The sequence below is a fragment of the Heptranchias perlo genome, chromosome 21 (assembly GCF_035084215.1).
Source record: "Heptranchias perlo isolate sHepPer1 chromosome 21, sHepPer1.hap1, whole genome shotgun sequence".
Lineage (NCBI taxonomy): Eukaryota > Metazoa > Chordata > Chondrichthyes > Hexanchiformes > Hexanchidae > Heptranchias > Heptranchias perlo.
The window spans coordinates 6,397,666-6,422,003 of NC_090345.1; the positions used below are offsets into that span (position 1 = coordinate 6,397,666).

Genomic DNA, 24,338 nt, shown 5'->3' on the forward strand with positions numbered 1-24,338 from the left:
CATTTAAAAAAAAAAAGTCAAGTCTTGAGTTGATGAAGGTGTAGACTGGATGTTTGTGGCAGAGGCAGGCATTGTTGTAAAGGTGTAAGAAAATGTTCAGTAACAGAGTTTTTGCAAGAACATTGTGCTAGTTTGCTTCAATCAGAATGATACTGCAGTTTTTAAAAAAAGAAAGACTTGCATTTCTATAGCAACTTTCACAACCTCAGGATGTTCCAAGTGCTTTACAGCCAATGAAGTACTTTTGTAGTGTAGTCACTGTAGGAAACGCGGCAGCGAATTTGCGCACAGCAAGCTCCCACAGACAGCAATGTGATAATGACCAGATCATTTTTTTTTTAGTGATGTTGGTTGAGTGATTAAAATATTGGCCTGGACACTGGGGAGAACTCCCCTGCTTTTCTTCGAATAGTGCCATCTTGGGAACGTGGTCTTTTAAGTCCACCTGAGAGGGCAGACGGGGCCTTGGTTTAACAACTCGTCCGAAAGATGGCACTTCCAACAGTGCAGCATTCTCTCAGTACTGCACTGAAGTCTCAGTCTAGATTATATACTCAGCATGCTGGAATGGGACTTGAACCAGCAACCTTCTAACTCTGAGGCGAGGGTGCTACCACTGAGCCACGACTGACTGTACTATGTTTTCCAACTTGCAGTATTGTCCAGGATAGCATTAAGACTGTGGTACAGCTGAGGTGGATAATTAATCAGGGGTGGATCAGTGCCATTATGTTTTTGTTACAGCGCTCCCATTAACTGCAGTGATGGCCTTCCACTCCACAGGAGCAGAAGCTGATTTAGTTGGTCTCCGTTTAATAGGTGTTAGAAGGGAAGTTCACTGATGTGCTGGATGAATCCAGTGAGGAGTATGTACAAGTTAAAGGGCAATCTTCAGGAAACTATTATGTATCTCTCCCGATTTTCATTTCCATTGAAGTCAATAGAAATGAAAAGCAGGAACGGTGTATAATGTGCGGCTGATCCAATATCGCCCATTTAAAAATTGCCCCTAAGAATTTATAATGGAAATCTAGAAATAAGGACAGAATGTATGGTTTCTAAATGGGGACTCAATTATATCTGTGTGTCCTGGTCAAATTATTCCCTGCCCTCTAACTCTTCTTCACCTGAAGACTCCCTATGTGCAATGCAATGGGCAATTGATTTACTATTTTTAAAGAAAAAGACTTTAATGTTTTAAAAATTGAACTGTGTTTTTTTTTGGTCTTTATTTTGAAAAGGCAAAGTTGAGTTGCAGCTTTGCATTCTGCACATTATCCCAGACAGGAAAGATGGTTCAGAATCGATAGCCAAGAGGAAAATCCTTTGTTGGGCTGAAATTCAGCAAAGTCTGTTGGTTTGAGATTGCCTGAGTGAATAATTGTGATAGTGGAAATATTTATTTCAGTTGACATTTTAGTGGTTGGTGTAATTACCGAAACGTGTCCCAAGGGCCGCACTGTGAATCATCTGGCAAAAGTATTTAAGGAGTGAGTAAGAACTGGAGATTTACAAGGTTTAGAGTCTTACTATATACAGAGGAACAACGTACAGAAGGTATTGTCCCAAAAAAAAATTTGGTTTACTACAGTGAAAATCATTCATCAACAAAGTTTTAGACTTTGCTGACAGTCCAATTTTTTTGGTGTGTACCTAATGCCTCTTTTTCCATATTGAATTTCTTCCCTTGCTGGTCACTGCAGCTCCCTCCAGCCATGTACCCTCGGGTTCCACCCTACGCCATTTTGACTCTGGTCTCTTTTGCATTACCTCCTCCCTCTGCACCGCCATTGTTGGCAGAGCCTTCAGCTTTCTTGACCCTTACCTCTGGCATTCCCTCTGCAAACCTCTCCACCCTTTCATTCCCCACATTCTGATGCTTCCTCCCTCATCTGTAACCTACATCCTCAACCACTGTTCAGCATCCGTTTCTCCTCTTCTGAATTGTCTTGTGATGGTTTCTACATAACAGTACACCTATTTGGTATGAGGTAGCTGACTTTCTCCAATAGATTCACCATCTATTACTTTCCTTATATCTCCTTTTGCAATACTGTCCTGGCCAGCCTCCCATCTTCCACCCTCCATAAACTGAGCTAATCCAAAACTCTGCTGCCCATATCCTAACTCGCACCAAGTCCCGTTCAACCATCACCCCTGTGCTCGCTGACCTACGTTTGCTCCCGGTCCAGCAAACCTTGATTTTAAAATTCCTATCCTTGTTTTCAAATCCCTCCATGGCTTCGCCCCTCCCTATCTCTGTAACCTCCTCCAGCCCTACAACCCTCAGAGATCTCTGCGCTCCTCCAATTCTAGTCTCTTGCGCATCCCCGATTTTAATCGCTCCACCATTGGCAGCCGTACCTTCAGCTGCCTAGGCTCTAAGCTCTAGAATTCTCTCCCTAAATTCTCTCTCCATCTCTCTCTCCTCCTTCAAGACACTCCTTAAAACCTACCTCTTTGACTAAGCTTTTGTCCTAATATCTCCTTGTGTGACTTGGTGTTAAATTGTGTTTGTTAACGCTTTTGTGAAGTGCCTTAGGACGATTTATTGCTGTTGTTTGATGTAGGTGTTGTTTAACCCAGTGAGCCCGATGGAAGTGTACAGTCCCTGAAGTAGTGTATACTGGCTTTGCAAACAGTGCACTGGTAAAGAAGCTATATGTGGTCCCCGGACCCTTGGGTTGGAGAGCTGAAAATCACCAGAGTTCCTGTTCCTGATTGCACTCCAGTGAATTCTGCTGGAAAATGTGCCGTGTGGACACAGGGTGAGGACCAGATTGGACTCGGCTGTGATTGCCCCCTGCTGCCAATTGGTATCCAGGCTTGTAAATGAATAATGGTCATCTGGGTGAGGTATTAGAGGGCACCTCTGGAACCCACCCCCCAGCAAGGAGCCAGTGCCTTCAGGAGAAGGGGGGGTGGTGGGGAGGGAACGATTGCTGAGAAAATCAGAAAAGAAAGTGATTCTGCTGCAATGCTGTCCATTGCTACAGCTTCTTTCACCCATCACCACTCTTTGCCGATCTCCAATGGCCTCTAACTCCCACCACGTTAAATTGAAAATCCTTATCCTCCACGTCTTCAACCCATCCTACATCTGCAGTCTCCTCCAGCCAAATATCCCAGCCCATGTCGTTTGGCCCTACACCTATGGTCTGTTGTGCATCCCACCTCTCACCCTTCTCTGCCATTGATGGCATCGCCTTCCGTTGCCTCGACCCAACCCTTTGGAACTCCCTCCCTAACCCTACTCTTATTCCCCGTCCCCCCCATTACTTTTCTCCCAGGCTTTACTGGATTCCTGGGAATATTTCTTTAACCCAATGGTAACTTTCAAAAGGGAATTGGATAAATACTTGAAAAGGAAAAATTTGCAGGGCTGTGGGGAAAGAGCAGGGGATTGGGACTGATTGGATAGCTCTTTCAAAGAGGGCCGAATGGCGGCCTCCTGTGCTGTATGATTCAATGTTTTCGGTCACCTCTACTGCCTCTGCTGGGTGTCCAATCCTCCTCAGTGCTTTGTGGCACTTACTACATTAAAGATGCTATCTTAATGTGAGTTGTTCTCCTTTGGATATCTGTTACCAATACACGTCTTCAAATACATTTCTGACAGCAATGCTTTTTAGAAGCTGCCAGAAAATTCAGCTATTTATGAGCTCAAGGTTTCTCTGCAGCTCTGATTTTTTTTAAAATGTGGACTGAATTTATCCATGAAAACTGTGCCTTTCTGGATATTGAGGTTAACACGTCAACTCAAATTCACAGACCTCAGCTATTTCTTGTAACCTGACCTATATAAAAGTAAAAATTGATAAAGCAGAGGTCAACATCCCTCTACGTACAGAAGTGGCTTTCAATTTTCTGTGTTGGTGACCACCCCCCTGTCAATGTTGACACGCTCCCAGGCCCCCCCCCCCCCAGTCAATAATAACTTGCTCCCAGGGACTCCCTGTCAATAATAACATGCTCCCAGGGAACATCTCCCCCTCCCCCCCCCCCCCCCCCGGGTCAATAATAACATGCTCCAGGGGAACCTCCACCACGACCCCCCTGCCACCCTTAAGTATTGATATGTTCCCGGGGACAACCCCCTCCCCATCCCTGTCACTGTTGCCATGCTCCCAGGGTCCCCCTGTCAATAATATGCTCCCAGGGTCCCCCTGTCAATAACGACATGCTCCCAGGGGCCACTGGCTGTTTGTTGGACCTTCTGAGCACAAATTGGCTGCCGTGCTCCCTACATTGCAACGGTGACTACACTTCAAAAGTACTTCATTGGCTGTAAAGTGCTTTGGGTCGTCCTGAGGTCGTGAAAGGCGCGATATAAATGCAAGTCCTTTTAACTGAGTTGCCTGCACTTGGCAGAGCAGATTGACAGGGCTATTGGGCCACATATGGGCCGCAATTTGGACACTCATGCTGCAGCAAGAAGGTTGGAGAGGGAGTAAGCACAAAGTGATATTTTCTCTGCCATGGTGCTGACTGGGGTACAGTATTGAGGGTGCCTGCAGCCCTCGGGCCCTGCTTTGAGCCAAGCCAGTGAATGTCGCCAGAATGCAAAAAAAAATAACAGGTAGAAAACAACCTCTCGTAAAGGAAAAATGGTTGAATGTTGGCGATTGTGAAATTACCTAATGTGGCCTCATTGTCTGATATCAACTTGGTTTAGCTCCTCTCACTGCCCTTGTTCTTTTAAGCAATGCACGTAAGGAATGCGGGATTATTATGTTTTTATTACCTGCGTCTTCATCTTGTTTGAGGCAGAAATGCCAGGACTCCTCTGTGGCAGCTGCAGCCAGTTTCCTGTTTACAGTACAGCTCCGACTGCACAGTGACTCGACACGCTTACACCGCAGTGCAGTCGGACACCATTGAGATTTCCTGAGAAAGAGAGGGAAACACCTCCCATTAAAACTGTGGTATCTCCCTGATGGGTGTGCGGCAATTTGAGCCCGATATAAATGCTGACCCCTGGAAAGTTGGAAAGCCAAGACAGAAAGTTGGGATGCAGGTGTGATCCCTTCTCCCTTGTGACTCTCTTTGTGAGTTCATAAATAGAGTCACACAGCCTGGGAGGCATAGCCTGAAAAGAAATAGATATTAGTCTCTTGTCTTCAGAAAATTGGCAGAAAGACAACTTTATTGTTATTTTCCAAGGAGGACGAGTCACATAACCCCCAATGGTACCTGTACACTGGCCACTGCCTTTCACTCACCTTGCTTATGACTTGGCTATTGCTAGGGGTTGCCAACCTTCCAGGATTGGACTGGAATCTCCAGAAATTGAAGATTAATCTTCAGGACACTGCTGCGAGCAAAACACCCAGGAGAAAAATCATGGCATTAAAAGAAAAGATTGTTTTTTTTTCATTTTCTTTGAACACTTCTGTTTATTAGTTATAAAAATATTGGCGATGGGAAAAAAAAATCTGTTCGACAGTCAAACATCATCCAATTGGATAATGAAGAGTCTTTTTTTGCTTTCCAATTGGCATGAGAAGGCTGGGCGCCGTGAGGATGGACATGTTGGGCGACCAATGGCGGGAGCGTGGGGGTGGGGGGTGCGGGTCATATGATGAAATTTCCAGGATTACATTGAGCCAGAGTTGGCAACCCCTGGCCATTGCTTCTTAGGAGGCAGGCCTTGGAGCAGCTGTTGCATTCCGAATTTCCCCCTTCAGCTATATCCTGAAACTCTACCCAGCGGACTCAAAATGGGATGTGGACTGCCCATGAAGCCTAGGCAACTCTTGTGTGTTTGCACATCGTATCTCTTACTGGTTTGTCCTGTTTGAATTCCGTAGGACTGAAAGTTTGAAATGGGCTATTCTTAGCACTATTGCCTCATTTCTGGTTAATTCCTGAAATAAGAATGCCAAGATAGATTAGTATCAGTAAAGAAAGAAAGACTTGCATTTATATAGTACCTTTGATGACCTTAAAGCACTTTATAGCCAATGAAGTACTTTTTGAAGTGTAGTCACTGTTGTAATGTAGGGAAATGCGGCAGCCAATTTGCGCTCAGCAAGTTCCTACAAACAGCGGATTATCTTTTTTTAAAGTGATGTTGTTTGAGGGATAAATCTTGGCCAGGACACCGGGGAGAACTCCCCTGCTGTTCTTTGAAATAGTGCCATGGGATCTTTTATGTCCACCTGAGTGGGCAGATGGGGCCTCAGTTTAATGTCTCATCTGAAAGATGACACCTCCAACAGTAGCTTGACATCTGTGCACATTAATGGGAGTGTGGATGTGTGGATTAGGACTTTAAGTTTAGTCTGTGAAACTCCATGTTATACACCCCTAAATGGCTCATGGAGACAGAAAGCTTGAACTTGGCTGCTTTATCGCATTTTAGGATCGACATTGAGATTTTGCTTTTAAATTTAAAGTGATAATTTTTTTAAAAGTGTGGAGCACTGATATTAGAGTTTTTGATTTATTATCCAATGTAAATGATATAGATTGAAAACACATTAGATTATGGTGGGATTGTTTGTTGCTGCGATTAACGACATAAAAGGCTATGCAATGAGAAAAGGCCATTTAGCCCATCAAGTTCCATTCCTTCCACAGACCAGGTACAATCCATTCTATCTGTGGAACTATGACTTCTCTTGTCTGCACTTGTGACCATAAAGGAGTAAACACATCGAGCCAAGTTGCTGAACTGTTCACCTTTAATTGGCACTAACCAACTGTGTCCTTTATTTGAACAATATTTCACCCAGGGGGCACAAATGTACCATACCAATCCAAAACATTCCTCTGGCCCCTGGACAGTATTGATGCTGTTTAGATGTCACATGGATGAAGGAGAGGTGATGCAGTACACAAAGTTAGTTTCCAGAACATCCTCAAGACTTGCAGGCTTGGCAAACCTTGCCAGCCCCATCTGTCTTGCGTTCCCTGCCAGGGAAATGCTAAATTTCTCGGCTCCAAAGGAAACAAAATGGTTTGATCAACTTTGAGGGGTTATTATGTGCCTACCGGCAGATACCTCGCGTCTCTGAGAAATTTGGCAGGGTTGAATTGCCAGCGGTCCAGGATTTGTGCCCCATTTATTTGGGAGGGGGAAATATGCACTCCAAAGTAGTTTTTTATTGATTCAATACCAATCTATTGCCACATATCCAAATTTGATTACTTGATGCTTCTCCTCTATGTGAACACTGCAACACAAGATGTGCCGCGTGATGGCTGATTTTCCTATAAGCCCAGCTTGAAGTATTAAGAAATAGGAAGTTCAGTGGGGTGTGCCAGCATGCAGTGGTTCACCCCCACCCCGTGATTCCCCCACCTGGGGAGATTGGAGATGCAGCCAGGCTCTCTGGCAGGGCCGAGACCAAGCTGTTCTCATAAAGAAAGAAGAGGAATTGATTTTTAAAAAAAAAATGTGAATTATCACAGACTGTACTCGTATACTTCCTCGTGGCTATACATTTCGGTGGGGGAGGAGGGAGCTAAGTGGAGTCTCTTCAGGGCTCAAGTTAGTTCCAAGATGATGCGCTTGGCTTTGAGAGATTAGAACCAAATCGATCCCTTGTGGCAAAGTCAGTAATCTGATATCTGAGCAGGTCCACAGTATTCCACAGGTGCTGTTGATGGTTGACTAATGCCCTCAATGGGGATGCCTCCCATCCTACCTGACATCACCTTGTTCTCCATCACCGCCACTGGGCTCCCTGTCCCCCAACGCATTGACCTCAAAATCCTCGTCTTCCTTTACAAAACTCTCTCTGGCCTTAATTCCTTTCCACCCTGAAACTTTACTCCTGCCCGCACTGTTCATTCTTCAGCTCAGCCCTTGTGATCTTGCTTCTTCCACTTCACCAAAAAAGGAGGAGCCTTCAGCCATCTTGTTAACGTTTCTAAAACCCCTCTGTCCAGCTACTTCTTTTCCTGCTTTTAAGGCCTCCTGTAGAACTATCTTTGGTCAGTGTTCAGCAAGTCTTGATTGGTGATTGACTGAAGGGATAGTGGGATCTAGTTTTGCAATCTGTTTGGTCAAAAGGACTCTAACATGACGGCACTATTAATAAGATAGATAGTTATTTGGGACAATCATACAAGAGTCCAAAAAATGCTTTTCCAAAGAAAGGTAAAGATTAATAAAAGTGGACCTTTATTAAAAATTAAAATGTTGTATTTATATAGAGTCAGTCAGAATTTGAGAATAGGGTGAGGTAAGTCTTCCTCCAGTCTCTAACATGAGTCAAACTGGGTTTTCCCAGTTTCACATTCACATCAACCTTTTCACTCGCATTAGCACCAGAACAAGGTATACCTCAATGCTCACCAAACTCTCACCTAATAGGCGACTTCTCCGTCACTGAAAGAAAGGACGTACTTGTATTTATTACAATTCTCAGACATCCCTAGGTGCTTCATGTACAATAGACTACTCTTTTTGAAGAGAGGTCACTGTCATTATGTAGACAAATATAGCAGCCGTTCTACACACAGCACAAATAGCAGAGAGGTGAATGATCCGTTTATCTGTTTTTGGGGTGTTGGTTGAGGGTGAAATGTTTGCCAGGTTATCAAGTGAACTCCCTGCTCTTCAAATAGTGCCATGGGATCTTCAGCTGAACCATTGGAAGAGGCAGATGAGGACTCGGTGTAATCTCTCATCAGAAGTGCTGTCCTACAGATAGTGCAGCACTCCCTTGGTACTACACTGTTGTATCCTCCTAGGCTCAAGTCCTGGAGTGGGGCTTGAATCCACAATCTTCTGACTGTGAGGTGAAAGTGCAACTAACTGAGCTAAGATTATACGTGACTACTTTAAAATAGCGCGCAAAGAAATTTTACGTTAACCTGTTAAGCAATGTACTCGCAGAAAGGATTAGACCTCCTGGATATCTGTTGAACCCCTATACCCCTACTATTCAACCTTGGCCTGCTGCCCTCTACCCGTTGACTCAGAGGCAAGAGTGCTGCCAACCAAGGCAAACTGATAGACTCGGAAACCAGTATTTTCACTGCCTTTGCCACTTTTTAATGCAAAGTTCTGACAACTTAGACAATAAATCGCACTATAGACTGTAAGTATGAAAAACTCCCAGGTTGGTCAAACAAGTCACTCATCCTAGTAATAACTAACTGCCTACAGTTTAAGTAACTCACATCAACCAGCGTACTGTAAGACTCGGCCTGTGGTCTTGTCTGTCTCTGCTCCATTAATTATTAGATAAATATATAATGTCGTAAGAAGATTGAGATTGCCCCAAAAAACCTTTCACTTAGAGAACCCCCTGAACTATCCCGAGATAGCTGGTCGTCATGCATCATACCATCACGCTGTTCCCTGCCACAAGTCTACGCGTTCCGAGATAGGTGACCATCGTTCATTTGGGGATGTATTCAAACCCAGGTACCATGTGTGACTAGGAAGGGTGCCATAACCCTCTGCCAACCCCAGAATGCCTACAAACCTGCTATATTGGGGGAGAATAGCAGAAACGAATGAAGCAAAAAGCAACAAATGTAAACTTTTACCATTTGTGGGATTGGCTACACATCTGATAAAAGGACATGTTTAACACATTTGCCGTTTAGCTCAGGGATGTGACCTAGCTGCTCGCTGACTTGTGTTTTGATAACCTCAGCATGTTTTTGCATGTTCAGCAAATGTTGTTGGGAACCTTATACATAAAGTCGCATTAAACAGATGGAGCTTTCAGAATATAAACACGCTTTCTATTCTGTCACATCTGGAAAAATAATTCTCTGCAAATTTCTCCTCCTCAGCGTTATCAGTTGGGATAACTGGTATGCTACAAGGAAGTATTGGATATTAAGAACATAAGAACATAAGAAATAGGAGCAGGAGTAGGCCAATCGGCCCTTCGAGCCTGCTCCGCCATTTAATAAGATCATGGCTGATCTGACCCTAACCTCAAATCTAAATTCATGTCCACTTTCCTGCCCGCTCCCCGTAACCCCTAATTCCCTTCACTTCTAGGAAACTGTCTATTTCTGTTTTAAATTTATTTAATGATGTAGCTTCCACAGTTTCCTGGGGCAGCAAATTCCACAGACCTACCACCCTCTGAGTGAAGAAGTTTCCCCTCATCTCAGTTTTGAAGGAGCAGCCCCTTATTCTAAGATTATGCCCCCTAGTTCTAGTTTCACCCAACCTTGGGAACATCCTCACCGCATACACCCGATCAAGCCCCTTCACAATCTTATATGTTTCAATAAGATCGCCTCTCATTCTTCTGAACTCCAATGAGTAGAGTCCCAATCTACTCAACCTCTCCTCATATGTCCGCCCCCTCATCCCTGGGATTAACCGAGTGAACCTTCTTTGTACTGCCTCGAGAGCAAGTATGTCTTTTCTTAAGTATGGAGACCAAAACTGTATGCAGTATTCCAGGTGCGGTCTCACCAATACCTTATATAACTGCAGCAATACCTCCCTGTTTTTATATTCTATCCCCCTAGCAATAAAAGCCAACATTCCATTGGCCTTCTTGATCACCTGCTGCACCTGCATACTAACTTTTTGATTTTCTTGCACTAGGACCCCCAGATCCCTTTGTACTGCAGTACTTTCCAGTCTCTTGCCATCAAGAAAATAACTTGCTCTCTGGTTTTTCCTGCCAAAGTGCATAACCTCACATTTTCCAATATTGTATTTCATCTGCCAAATCTTCGCCCACTCACCCAGCCTGTCTATCCCCCTGCAGGTTTTTTATGTCCTCCTCACTCTCCACTTTCCCTCCCATCTTTGTATCATCTGCAAACTTCGATATGTTGCACTTGGTCCCCTCCTCCAAATCGTTAATATAGATTGTAAAGAGTTGGGGACCCAGCACCGACCCCTGCGGAACACCACTGGCCACTGGTTGCCGGTCCGAGAATGAACCATTTATCCCAACTCTCTGCTTCCTGTTAGATAACCAATCCTCCACCCATGCCAGAATATTACCCCCAATCCAGTGATTCTTTATCTTGAGCAATAATCTTTTATGTGGCACCTTGTCAAATGCCTTCTGGAAGTCTAAATACACTACGTCCACTGGTTCCCCTTTATCCACCCTGTACGTTATGTCCTCAAAGAACTCAAGCAAATTTGTCAGACATGACTTCCCCTTCGTAAAGCCATGCTGACTTTGTCCTATTAAATTATGTTTGTCCAAATATTCTGCTATTGTCTCCTTAATAATAGACTCCAAAATTTTACCCACCACAGATGTTAGGCTAACTGGTCTATAATTTCTGGCCTTCTGTCTACTACCCTTTTTAAATAAGGGTGTTACATTAGCAGTTTTCCAATCTGCCGGGACCTTTGCCGAGTCCAGAGAATTTTGGAAAATTATTGACGCAGTCGTACTTTTCTGTTAACCTATTCACTACCTACACTGCACGTTGTAGCACCCCTGTGCCCACTGGCCTACATTGACTTCCAGTCCAGCAACGTCTCAAATTAAAAATTTTCATCCTTGTGTTCAAATCCCTTCATGGCCTCGCCCCCCCCCCCCCCCATCTCTGTAACCCCGTCCAGCCCTACAACTTTCCGAGAACTCTTTGTTCCTCCAATTCGGGCCTCTTGCACATCCCTGATTTCCTTCGCTCCATCATTGGAGGCAGTACCTTCAGCTACCTAGGCTCTAAGCTCTGATTACTGGTCATTAACCCTCCCTAAACCTCTCCGCCTCTCTACCTCTCTCTCTTCTAAGGTACTCCTTAAAACCGACCTCTTTGACCAAGCTTTTGGTCACCTGTCCTAATATCATCTTATGTGGCTTGGTGTCAAATTTTGTTTGATTACGCTCCTGTGAAGCGGCCTTGGGACGTTTTACTACGTTAAAGGTGCTATATAAATACCAATGAGTCACATGGTGCGTGAACGCAAGATTTCCCTGCATTTCGGTTCCCACTGTCAACTTATGGGGTTTGGCAACGCTACTTTCGTGCACCTCTTATTGGCCAGCTGGAATGATCCATGCACCTCTTATTGGCCAGCTGGAATGATCCATGCACCTCTTATTGGCTGGCTGGAATGATTCATGCACCTCCTATTGGCCAGGTGGAATGATCCATTAGTGATGTTTCCACTGCAGTCTGTGGTCTTGAAAAGATTTGGGGGGGTGGGGGTGAGGAACCATCATTATTAGGTGAATATCCCCACCTCTCTTTCTCTGTCACAGTCTGACTCGCCTGTTCCACATTCCAGCATTCTGTGTTTTATTCCAGATTTCCAGCACCGGGAAGATTTTTAATACCAGCGCAATTACATTTTTGCTGGATTGATGAAAGCCGCAGCCAGTATCCGTTCATTGTTGAGAGTATGCAATTTTGCTCTTGCATAGTTTAATCTGGTTTACGGTGGTGCAGAAGTGCTCTAATGCAGTCATCAAAGGGTTAAAATGAATTTCAAGAATAATTGAAAAGCCATGATTACTGGTCATTAACCCTATCTTTTTTAATTTAAGATTACGTTTTAGTGTTCTGTTTAAGGTCAATATTACAGCAATGAAGTTATGTTTGAGTAGCTATAACATTAGTGTATATTTCAGCCTCTTAAAGTGTGAGTGAACTTTTACAAACCAGTGTGTCCGTGGAGACTAGAATTTCCCTGGACCTGCTGGCAGTCTAAGGGTTAAGAGCCTTTGTGGTTGCACAACACTGAAACTTTAACAGTGTAAGAACTAGCTTTTAAAACCAAGTGCTCCTGATTGCAGTAACCACAGAAATTGGTGTAATTGCTTATATTGTTCTGTCTGTGTTATATATGTGAAGTTTTGTGAGTTCCCCCACTGTGGGAACATCTTGCAAAGAGTCTCATGGCTGTAACGCTCTGTTCTCACTATATGTGGACACGTTACTTTCCTGCGAGGGTAGCTGGATAGTGAGCAGGAGCTGGGGCGCTGGCCAATTTACCTCTTAACCTAGCCCAGGAGTCCAGAGGCCAATTGTTGCGTCCAGCTGCTGCCCAGAGTGAGATCAGCTAACAGCGCAAAATGAGAATTGAACCTTGCTGTGTGGCTCAGCCACGCGCTGGCTGGGGCTTTTAGCCATCGAGCCGTTGGCGAAGCTTTGTGCAATTCTACATACACTGTTGGCAGTTGATTGACCACGAAGCAATGTGCAGCCCAAGAGCAGATGTCAGAAACGTGGTCCTAGTGCAGAAACAGCGTTCTACAATCCAATGCCTTGATAATATGTTCTGTTAGGACTTTTATGTGTGTAGTGGCTGTTGAGTTTGTGCAAGTTAAGTTCCACCCCCCCCCCCCCCACCCCCCTCCAAAATAGGTGAGGCTGCTGATATAGCAGCTTTAATGTACAAAATACCCCAAGGCATCCTGTAGTAGTAAGAGTAACAGAACAGCATTTAATTGAGGAGAGGCAATTGAAGTCTTGTACAAAAAGATGGGTTTTTGAGAAGGTTTTTAAAGAAGGAGAAAGAAGTAGAGATGGGGAATTTAGGGAGAGAGTTCCAGAGACCGAGGCCCATACAACTGAAAACTCTGCCACCAAAGGTGGGGTGATGGAAGGGTGGGGGGAGTACATAGGAGGATAGAGACAGAAGACTGAAGGGTGTGGGAGCAAAAGTAAGCCTGGAGGAGGTTTCAGAGGTGGGGTGGAGCGAGGACATGGAGGGGTTTGAAGACACTGATTTTAAATTTAATGCATTGTGGGGCAGCTAGCCAGTGTAGGTCGGTGAGGAGGGGTGATGTGAAAAGCAGGATAATGGCAGCTGCATTTTAGACAAGTTGAGTTTGGGGAATGTGGGTGAAGGAACAGCAACAAGAACTTTCAAATAATTGAGTATGGAGGCGACAAAAGCATGAATAAGACCTCAGGACTTCCCAAAGGAGTTCACAGCCAATAAAGTAACTTTGAAGTGTAGTTACTGTTGTAGTGTAGGGAAGCACGACAATCAATTTGTGCACAGCAAGGTCCCACAAACAACAATGAGACGAACGACTAATTAAACTGCTATGGTGTTGTTGATTGAGGGATCTGTGTTGACCAGGAAGACTCCCCTGCTCTTCTTTGAATAGTGCCAAAGGATCTTTTACCTGAGAGGAGTGACAGGACCTCAGTTTGATAGCTCTTTCCAAAGAGGGTCCCTCCGGCAGTGCTGCATTGGAGTGTCAGCCTCTGATTATGTGCTCAAGTCTTGGAGTGGAACTTGAACCCACAATCTTCTGACTTAGAGGTGAGAGTGCTACCACACAGCCGAGGCTGAAGTAGTCCTTTATGGTGTTGACCTGATTTTTTTGACCCAGCTGTGAGTCCGCATCCGGAACTGTCTATGTGCAGGGTTTCCCGTGGGGCCGTTTGCTGATGTTTGCGAAAGATCTCCCCACTAATTTCCGAGGCCTTATAATGGAAGATCTGGTCCAGCAGTGGAGGGTAAGACGATCTTCAAATAAAAGTTGCTTAGGGGTAAGCCAACTGCTTAAACAAGAGTAGGAATATCTCCCACCCGCAAGGAAACAGCTTGGCTCCATTAGTAGGACTCTCACCTCTGGGTCAGAAGATGGATGCTCAAGCCCCACTCCAGCACTTGAGCTCATGGTTGATACTCCAGTGCTGCACTGAGAGAGGCATTGCCTTTTCGAATAGGTGTTGCCTGTTCAGGTGGACATTAAAGTTTCAACGGAAAGACAGTAGAGTTAGTTTTCTGAAGGTTGAGATCAAATTGGCCAAAAAGCCTTCGTCCAACTGATCTTATGAGTTGTCTTCGAATGTTTTCAGGTGATAAAGTACCTGGTGGAGGAGAGAACATATTCTTGATTGTACTTCTCCTTTTAATATTTCCAGGATTAGCTTTTTGTTCAGATTGTTGGAAGGGTAAGCAGTACCCCTCAGCTCCATGAGAAGCAGCTCTGTGGCTAAATTTAGTCACTGCTGACTTTTGGAGCAAATTCCAATGGTAACGGGATATGTATTTAGCAGAGAAAATGGTTGAAGGGTGTGAACCGGGTCCTGTTAACCCATCACCCCTGTGCTCGCTGACCTACATTGGCTCTCGGTCCCTGAACGCCTCCATTTTAAAATTTTCATCCCCGTGTTCAGATCCCTCCATGGTCTCGGCCCTCCCTATCTCTGTAACCTCCTCCAGCCCTACAACCCGCTGAAAATTCTGCGTTCCTCCAATTCTGGTCTCTTGCGCAATCCCAATTTCCATTGCCCCACCATTGGCGGCTGTGCCTTCAGCCGTCTAGGCCCTGAACTCTGGAATTCCCTCCCTAAACCTCATCGCCTCTCTCTCCTCCTTTAAGAAAGGGAATTAGATAAATACTCGAAGGGAAAACATTTAGAGGGCTATTTGGAAAGAGCAGGGGAATGGGACTAATCGGACAGGCCGATGAGCCAAATGGCCGCCTCCTGTGCTGTACTTACTATAATATAATGATACGACGCTCCTTAAAATCTATCTCTTTGACCAAGCTTTTGGCGACCTGTCCTAACGCCTCCTCCTTTTGGCTCGGTGTTAATTTTTGTCTGATTACGCTCCTGTGAAGCACCGTGGGACATTTTACTTCATTGAAGGCGCTGGATAAATGCAAGTTTTTATCGTTGAAAGATGATGTATGATATTTTTTCGAACGCTGAGGCCAGCCAGAGATTACCACAGTGGTCTTTTTTTGGTCCTCTACGTTCATAGGCAGAGCTGTTTGGGAGAGGCCATTCTGTTTGTTTCTGTACTGCCAAAGGTTGACCTACGGTGTGACAACATTACTCCTTACATGCTGAGCTTTAGATTGGCTGAAGTGCAATCCAATTGAGCAACCAGTGAAAACCCAGGTATTTGAAAGTGTTTCCCACGTCTAAAAGGGACGGGGGGAGCGAGGAGGGGAATAAACGGGTGATAAGTAAAAGATTTGAAAGTTTTAAAGTTCATAGTGGTTCGAAAAGGCAGCTTTGTTGGAAAAAAGGTAAGATTAAAGTTTAATAAAAAGAAAATATGACAACAAATGGAATGGGAGAGGACAGTGAAGTAGGAGGGAAAGAGATAAAAGGGTGAACAGAATTGAAGAATTTAAATTTTAATATTTGTAATTAAAATTGGATTTTTAATTGCTTATTTCAGTTCTGGTTACTAACCCAGTAATAAAGCTAATCTTGGTCTTTGAGTAGTTTCATTGCTGTAATATTAGCAGCACGTGAGCCGGAAAATTTGTAAACTGGTCGGCCCAGGGAGACAGGAATTTCCCTGGGGTTCGAAGAGTTATGTTAAATTACCAATATGAAAACCCATTGAATTATGCTTGTTTTTTTATGCAAAACTGCTAATGGGGTTGCGTTTAGGCGAACGTACTGATTTATTTTTTTTATGACGTTCCAAAACATTAGCAGTACCTGCAGATCTCCATCGGTGTTCGTGAGTGTTGAGGCTGGCCTGGGTCTCGGATGAAATTAGCCTGGTGTTGCTACTGCAATGGAATGCGAGGGTGCAGGAATCCGGCCAACAGCCCTGAATAAAGTGAACGCACAAGCAGTGGTTTTATCCACTCGGGCAGAGGGCAAAGACTAATTGCCCGTCACTGTGAAGCTAAGAAGCGCGGCAGATTATTTAGGAGTTGCGACATTTGTTTAGTGCCCCCCCGTAAAGTCCTGGGAGTGCGACATACTTTCTGTGGAACTCTATAAACACTTGTCTTTCTCCCTCCAGCACACATGTCATTTTCGCTCAAGAAAGCCTCAGTTATTTTGAATTGCACTTCTTTGGCAAACCATAACCCTGTGATTTTGTTTAATTGATGTGGTTCGACAATGATCTCCTGAAAGGGAGGAACAAAGTGAGAGTCTGACTGTCAACTGTGTTTCTAGCGAATTAATATTTAATGATTGCTCCACAGCATGCTGTGGCAATCAGGAGTGCAATAACAGAAGAGGAATGCAGAGTTAGTGTGGAAGAAGCTTTGTTTTAATAGCTGTGCTTTTTAATTTATGTTTTCATAACACTTTTTTCTTTCATTTCCACCCCCCCTTTCAGGAAATTGTACCAGCTGCAATGCCACGTTTTCAGTCCTGAAGAAGAGAGTGAGTATTTTTTTTTAAAAAAGTAATTCATTCCTTTGTTAAGTCAATAAGCATTATGCCTTTTTTTTAAAGAAATAAAGTTAAGAGAGGGGAGCAGTTATGCAGCTTAGCATCAGGGCCCACGATTGCGTTTTGGTCATTCATTAAATATCTGAGGTCCGTAGTCATTTCTTTTATGATAACATAGGAACAAGAGTAGGCCATTCGGCCCCTCGAGCCCGCTCTGTCATTTGATAAGATCATGGCTGATCTGTGATCTAACTCCATATACCTGCCTTTGGCCCATATCCCTTAATACCTTTGGTTGGCAAAAAGCTATCTATCGCAGATTTAAAATTAGCAATCGAGCTAGTATCAATTGCTGTTTGCGGAAGAGAGTTCCAAACTTCTACCACCCTTTGTGTGTAGAAATGTTTTCTAATCTCGCTCCTGAAAGGTCTGGCTCTAATTTTCAGACTGTGCCCCCTACTCCTAGAATCCCCAACCAGCAGAAACATCATTTTAATTTTTCATATGGGGTATTTGGGTAAATTTACCCCCCCCCCCCCCCCCCGCCTTTTGTCTTTTCTTAAATCTCCGTTCTTTGTCTGCTTCCAGTCGGACAGATGAGCACCCAAATCTACCCGCCTTGGTGTAAGTGCCCCCTCCCCTCCCCCAATCGCAGGCCAGCAGAGAGGATCAGGGTCCTCCGACACTGCAGTACCTCCCCTCTGTCTGCTCTCTCCCTCCCCAGCTTGGATATATGCCGTTCCCTACTCCCCACTTGCCGTGCGTACGGTCAGGAATGCAGCCGAGCACGATTCCAATCTGTGCCCAAACCGCCCACCCTTCTCTATTACCCGAGCGATGCTACTTCCCCCCCCACCCCCTCCCCCCCACCCCCCCCCCCCCCCAATCCCCAGCCACCTCTGCAGCAAGATTAAATATGGTGCCACAATCAAGTAATGAGATTGTTCAAGGGGCATCTTTGGCCGTAAAACAAAAGGTTGGAAACATTTCCCAGTGTTTGGTAAACTTGACGTGATGACACGATTTATGTTGGTGGACATTTCCTGTAAGTAGTTGCAGGTCGATCAATTAGAGAACATTGGGCAGAAATTGGTTGCAGCCCGATTTTGGCCGCTCGTAGTGCGTGACCCAACCGGGTGGCCCTGGGCGCATCCGAATCGGGCCTCGGGCCTCATTTCATTAATTTGGATGAGCTGCCAGCGCCCGTTGCTGCTCCTGAGGCAGCATGCCCATTTCCAGAGGATAAACTTCAAGCACTCCTGCTCCTCCCAGCTCCATGTCAAACTTATACTCACTTTATTGTGGCCGGCCGCTCCTTAACCACAACGGTGAGGAATCCTGAGCAGAGTAGGCCTGGCACCCGATCCGATCCACTCCACTCAGCGTTGGTCAGTTTAACAAGGGCGTTAGGCCCGCTACACATGTGGAAGAGGGGCTTAACGCCAGGGAGGCCTGAAAAAAAATCACCCTATCCAATATGGGTTAGATGTCTTTCAGGCACTGCCCCCAGAAAGCATGTTATGTCAGTCTCTTCCCCTGTGTTATGTCGGGAACTTTGATACTGGCCAGGAAATTAGCTCTGTTAAGCTACACCCTCTGGTGTTAAACTTATCTAACCCATGCCATGTATACATTGGGCATTGGAAATTATTGTGTCTGTAGATTTAGTTTTGGTAATAATATGTGTAGATTAGATATTGATGATTATTACTGTGTGTGGACTGCATAGCAGTTGTATGTAGTTAATGTTTCTTATAGAATGGGTATCAGTAGATGGTACTATGAATAAATAAGGTATTTTTTTTTATTCGTTCATGGGATATGGGTGTCGCTGGCAACGCCAGCATTTATTGCCCATCCCTAATTGCCCTTGAGAAGGTGGTGGTGAGCTGCCGCCTTGAACTGCTGCAGTCCGTGTGGTGAAGGTTCTCCCACAGTGCTGTTAGGAAGGGAGTTACAGGATTTTGACCCAGCAACGATGAAGGAACGGCCGATATATTTCCAAGTCGGGATGGTGTGTGACTTGGAGGGGAATGTGCAGGTGGTGCTGTTCCCATGTGCCTGCTGTTCTTGTCCTTCTAGGTGTTAGAGGTCATGGGTTTGGGAGGTGCTGTCGAAGAAGCCTTGGCGAGTTGCTGCAATGTATCCTGTGGATGGTACACACTGCAGCCACAGTACACCAGTGGTGAAGGGAGTGAATGTTTAAGGGGTGGATGGGGTGCCAATCAAGCGGGCTGCTTTGTACTGGATGGTGTCGAGCTTCTTGAGTGTTGTTGGAGCTGCACTCATCCAGGCAAGTGGAGAGTATTCCATCACACTCCTGACTTGTGCCTTGTAGATGGAGGAAAGGCTTTGGGGAGTCAGGAGGTGAGTCACTCGCCGCAGAATACCCATCCTCTGACCTGCTCTTGTAGTCACAGTATTTATATGGCTGGTCCAGTTAAGTTTCTGGTCAATGGTGACCCCCAGGATGTTGATGGTGGGGGATTCGGTGATGGTAATGCCGTTGAATGTCAAGGGGAGGTGGTTAGACTCTCTCTTGTTGGAGATGGTCATTGCCTGGCACTTGTCTGGCACCAATGTTACTTGCCACTTATGAGCCCAAGCCTGGATGTTATCCAGGTCTTGCTGCATGCGGGCACGGATTGCTACATTATCTGAGGGGTTGCAAATGGAACTGAACACTGTGCAATCATCAGCGAACATCCCCATTTCTGACCTTATGATGGAGGGAAGGTCATTGATGAAGCAGCTGAAGATGGTTGGGCCTAGGACACTGCCCTGAGGAACTCCTGCAACAATGTCCTGGGGCTGAGATGATTGGCCTCCAACAACCACTACCATCTTCCTTTGTGCTAGGTATGACTCCAGCCACTGGAGAGTTTTCTCCCGATTGGTAGTTAGCACTGTGAACGGACTAGTTATTGGTTATTAGTGCTCTGTATAGATCTGATATTGACCCCTAGTGATGTGTATAGGTTAATGTTTTGTATAGATTGAGTTTGTGCTGTGTACAGACTGGGTATCGGTAGGTTGTGCTGTGTACAGACTGGGTATCGGTAGTTAGTGCTGCGTACAGACTGGGTATCGGTAGTTAGTGCTGCGTACAGACTGGGTATCGGTAGTTAGTGCTGCGTACAGACTGGGTATCGGTAGTTAGTGCTGCATATGGACTGGGTATCGGTAGTTAATGTAGTGCATAGACCAATTATTGGTAATTAATGTTGTATAGAGCACGTATCAGTAGTTAGTACTGTTTATATACCCAGGTATGTGTTAAATATCTGCTCCTTTCTTCACAATTCTTTTTTCTGTCTATGCTCAGCGTAATTGCAGCAACTGTGGGAACAGCTATTGCTCAAGATGCTGTTCATTCAAAGTTCCCAAATCGTCAATGGGAGCAACTGGTAATTATTACTATTACTATTCACTTGTCTCATACAATGTTTGTGTCTCTTGGTTATTTTATCGATTTAAAAATTTTGCAAAGGTAATTCAGAATCAGCGTACAATATATACGCAGCGGCTTCTGAGCTTTGAACACAAAATCAAGTGAAAGATGCTCCCTGATGATTCAGTGGGAGACAGCACTGCCTAGTGTGTACTACAGGCCCCAGGGGTGAACACCATTGCTGAGTGAGCTGTTCTCAGTTTAGGAGTGACAATATATGTGCCATGACTAGCCCCAATGCCTCATGGCTCTTTAGGGAAAAAGCAGCTACATTCCCCAGCTCCTGTTTGATATCCAGTGAAGCCCTTTTGTTTGCATGTGACCGGGCTTGTTGTAATGCCTCTCTCGCCCCTCTTCGTGTCAAAGAGCCTGCCGACATACATTGTGTAGACTCCAACATAAAGAGTGGGACCAGGGCTTATGGAACTGACCCCAGTATATGTCACCACCTTGAGGAGAAGAGGGGAGAAAACAGAATACTAGCATCTGTGGAGCTAATTATTGATGAATTTTGGCTTAATGTCTTTGCTGAATCATAAGTTTTGAACATATATGAGGTGTGTCTGTTTGGTTTGTTTAATCTATAAAAATATAATTATTTGTGCTCGTAAATATTTGCAATAAAATATAAGTAACTACAGTAAGGGCCAGCTGAGTGTTCCATGTATATTGGGAATGATCCAGCAGCTCAGTAGTTCTAGCACTCACTGCTAAACTTCCAATTCAGCATCCTGCAGCACCCCCTCACCCCGCCCACCCATCTGGTTCAAATCGCAGTTTTGACTCACTTTTTAAAAAAAAAAAAATTCTCCTGACTTTCTGTGCTCATCAAAACGAGAGGTGTGAGTGCTAGGGAATGGAGCACTCTCCATTTCAGCCATTCAGTGTCAGCATCGATGGCACTCCCAGGTCAGATGCAGTACGTTTAGATGCAGACTAACATTCCCTTTGCTCTTTTTTCCCCCAACAATGTGCTTCAGAACCCCTCTTGCAGCAGTTTTGCTTCTCTGAACAAGGTTGCCAATGGCTGTCGCATCAGGGCCAATTTTGGGGTTTCCATACCCACTTGGAACTCTATTGAGACTTCCCCAACTCATTTCTTGTAAGATTCTTGCAGAGATGACTTCCATTCCCCTGATTGGGTTGGCCTTGAACCCAGACCCCCATTTTCCTTAGTCTCGAAGTTTGGCCTGCTTCTCACTTGGGACATCAGTCGCAGTGCTTTTCAGTTGGGCCCAACACTCCATCCTGATTGGTGGGGAAGTAGTCAAACTCAGGAGAAAGCCTCCTAATGGAGGCCTGCACTTTGGTTTATGATCAGAACTTTCTTCCCCTCTCGGCCAAATGGGGCTGCGATGAAGCAGTAAAACTTATGACTTTGCCCAGCGAGAAAACATTGGCTGCAGAATTCTATCGCGTTTTAAAAAAAAAATCTCTCTCTCCCTCTCTTCCAGCGCCAGACGCCCAACGGGAGACGGTGTTTGTGTGCGCCCAGTGCCACTATGTTTTGAGCAAATAGGACGAGACATTCTTTCCTTTTTTTCTCTTTTTAAATGTAAATTTTATTTTTATGTTTTAAAATAAAATGTACTCGATCAGCAAACTGGAGAAGACGGAGGGATGGACACGAGGTTTGTGCCCAAGCAACGGGCTCTTCTGTGATAAGGGATTAAGGCGTGCAGACCAGCTATGAGAGTAACTTTGTTTCTGGAACCAATGTTTCTGTCATATAATAATAATAATAATAATATATATATATATATCTCCTCACCTCTAAATACTGCCTTCTACTGTATATATTGTGGGATTAGACCTTTGCAGTTTTTTTTTTGTATAGAGTGCGGTGTAGAACACTATTTAAAGAGCTGGTAAAACTCTCCTCATAAACCACGTTTCTTAAAATTGTATTTTATGCTTTGTGTTTGATTTGATCTGTGATGTAAGTCTGATATTTTCTCAATAAAAATGACACACTGCAGAAAAATATCAGAAGAGCACCACAAGATCTGACTTGACACAGTGTGATGGAGTTTTTTGTTTGGGGGTTGGGGGGGGTGGTGGGGAGGGAGAGTGGTGGGGAGAGGGTCGGATCATTAATTATAGTCAAAAAACAATTGGTGTTCGGTAAAGGTGAGTATTGACACCACTGTGTAAGCCAATGAGTTGGAGGCAGGGGTGGGAGTTATGGTTCTAATTTACGCAGTCTCTGAACTCATGACTGAAACTACAGCAAAGTCTCCCGATTACAGCAGGATTATTTCTCCAGCAAAATGCAGTGAGTGGAGGATAGTTACATAATACAAATTATGTGTGTGTAAAAAAAAATCGAAGTCACTTATAGCAGTGCGATCTCCAGGTGTGATTGGCGGGGGAAATTACCTAATCATCTCCATTCTGGCCGGGACTTGTGATGTCACTATATGCCATCTCTTCTTTTTAATCGCATTGTTTTTGAAGTTCTTCCAATTCAATTGTTTTTTTTTCCTCCCTCTTCCACCAATTACCAACCCTGTTTGAAGGCATCCTCAAAAGATGCAGTGTAATATTTCTTTTTAAAAGTTTTAAAAAATGAAACAGTTTGGTAGATTAGTGAAAAGAGGCTGCAATTTTTCATCTTTTAAAAAATATTTTTGAATGTACTAACTGCTCTCCCATGGTGTTTCTCACCGGTTGCCTGGTCTGTGGAACATAGCTGTAATGTTTAACCGCTACCCTGGCCCATTACCCAGGTCCGGAGAAGCTTCCAACGACAATAATTCATCTCAAATTAAACTATTTAGGCCACTTACATAGAATTTACACCACAGAAACAGGCCATTTGGCCCAACTGGTCTATGCCAGTGTATGCTCCACACGAGCCTCCTCCCACCCAATTCATCTCACTCTATCAGCATAACCTTCTGTTCCTTTCTCCCTCGTGTTTATCTAGCTTCTTCTTAAATGCATCTGTGCTATTCGCTCCATGTGGTAGCAAATTCCCCATTCTAACCACTCTGAGTAAAGAAGTTTCTCCTGAATTCCTCATTGGATTTATTAGTGACTATCTTATGACCTTGTCTCCATGAAACCGCCATCAGTCCTGGAGTGTTGGTAAGCAAGCTGTGGACGTCTCGACGTACAGCTCGGGTTCGCTGCATAGCCTAGAAAACATACATCACTGAGATGAAGATCTATGGTGAGTTTCTCCAATGAGCACAAACAGGCACTCACTGGGCTGCCGTTGTTCTAGAACTGCTGTTAATTTTGTGCCATTTTTATGCTGATGCCATGGAGCAGAGCGCCATCGAGATCAAAGAGAGTGAGAGAGAAGAGGAGGTAAGTCAAAATGTAATGACACCAAGCTTGAGCTGAAGATTGGGAGTACGAACCTGAGTTGTTTTTTTTTCCCCTTCCAATAGGGTTGCCAACTCTGGTTGGGTGTATTCCTGGAGGTTTCATCACGTCTTCCCGCCTCAAACGACCCTGCCCCCACACTTCCATCTTTGTCCCATCCTCCAGGCGCACTGCCTTCCCACAGCCAATTGGAAAGGGAGCAAACTCAATTGGATTAATCTTGGCTGTTAGTGAAACAGCCCTTTTTCCCCCATCTCCAATATCTTTACAACTGACAAATGAGTGTTCGAAGAAAATGAAAAAAAAACACAATTTTGTTTAACGCCCCTATGATTTTTCTCCTGGATTTTGCTCGCAGCAGTGTCCTGGCGATTCATCTTACATTCCTGGAGACTCCAGGGCAATTCCGGAGGGTTGGCAACCCTACCTTCCAGGGGTGCTGAGGCAAATCATAGTAACTGACCTGCCTCCCCAATAAAGATCAGCACAGACCAGGATTGGAATCTAGGACCTGCCAGGCCTACACTGGCCG

General features: G+C 44.7%; 1 protein-coding gene across 1 annotated transcript in view; it reads left to right on the top strand.

Moving 5' to 3' along the window:
* Positions 1-22,459, top strand: part of zfyve27 (zinc finger, FYVE domain containing 27) — a 130,154-nt gene extending 107,695 nt beyond the window's left edge. Inside the window, exons 9-11 of the mRNA XM_068002039.1 lie at positions 16,967-17,013; positions 20,348-20,429; positions 21,928-22,459. Of these exons, the coding sequence (XP_067858140.1) occupies positions 16,967-17,013; positions 20,348-20,429; positions 21,928-21,992 (194 nt within the window). The 3' untranslated portion in view covers positions 21,993-22,459. The remainder of the gene's footprint in view (positions 1-16,966; positions 17,014-20,347; positions 20,430-21,927) is intronic.
* The last annotated feature ends 1,879 nt before the right edge of the window (positions 22,460-24,338 follow it).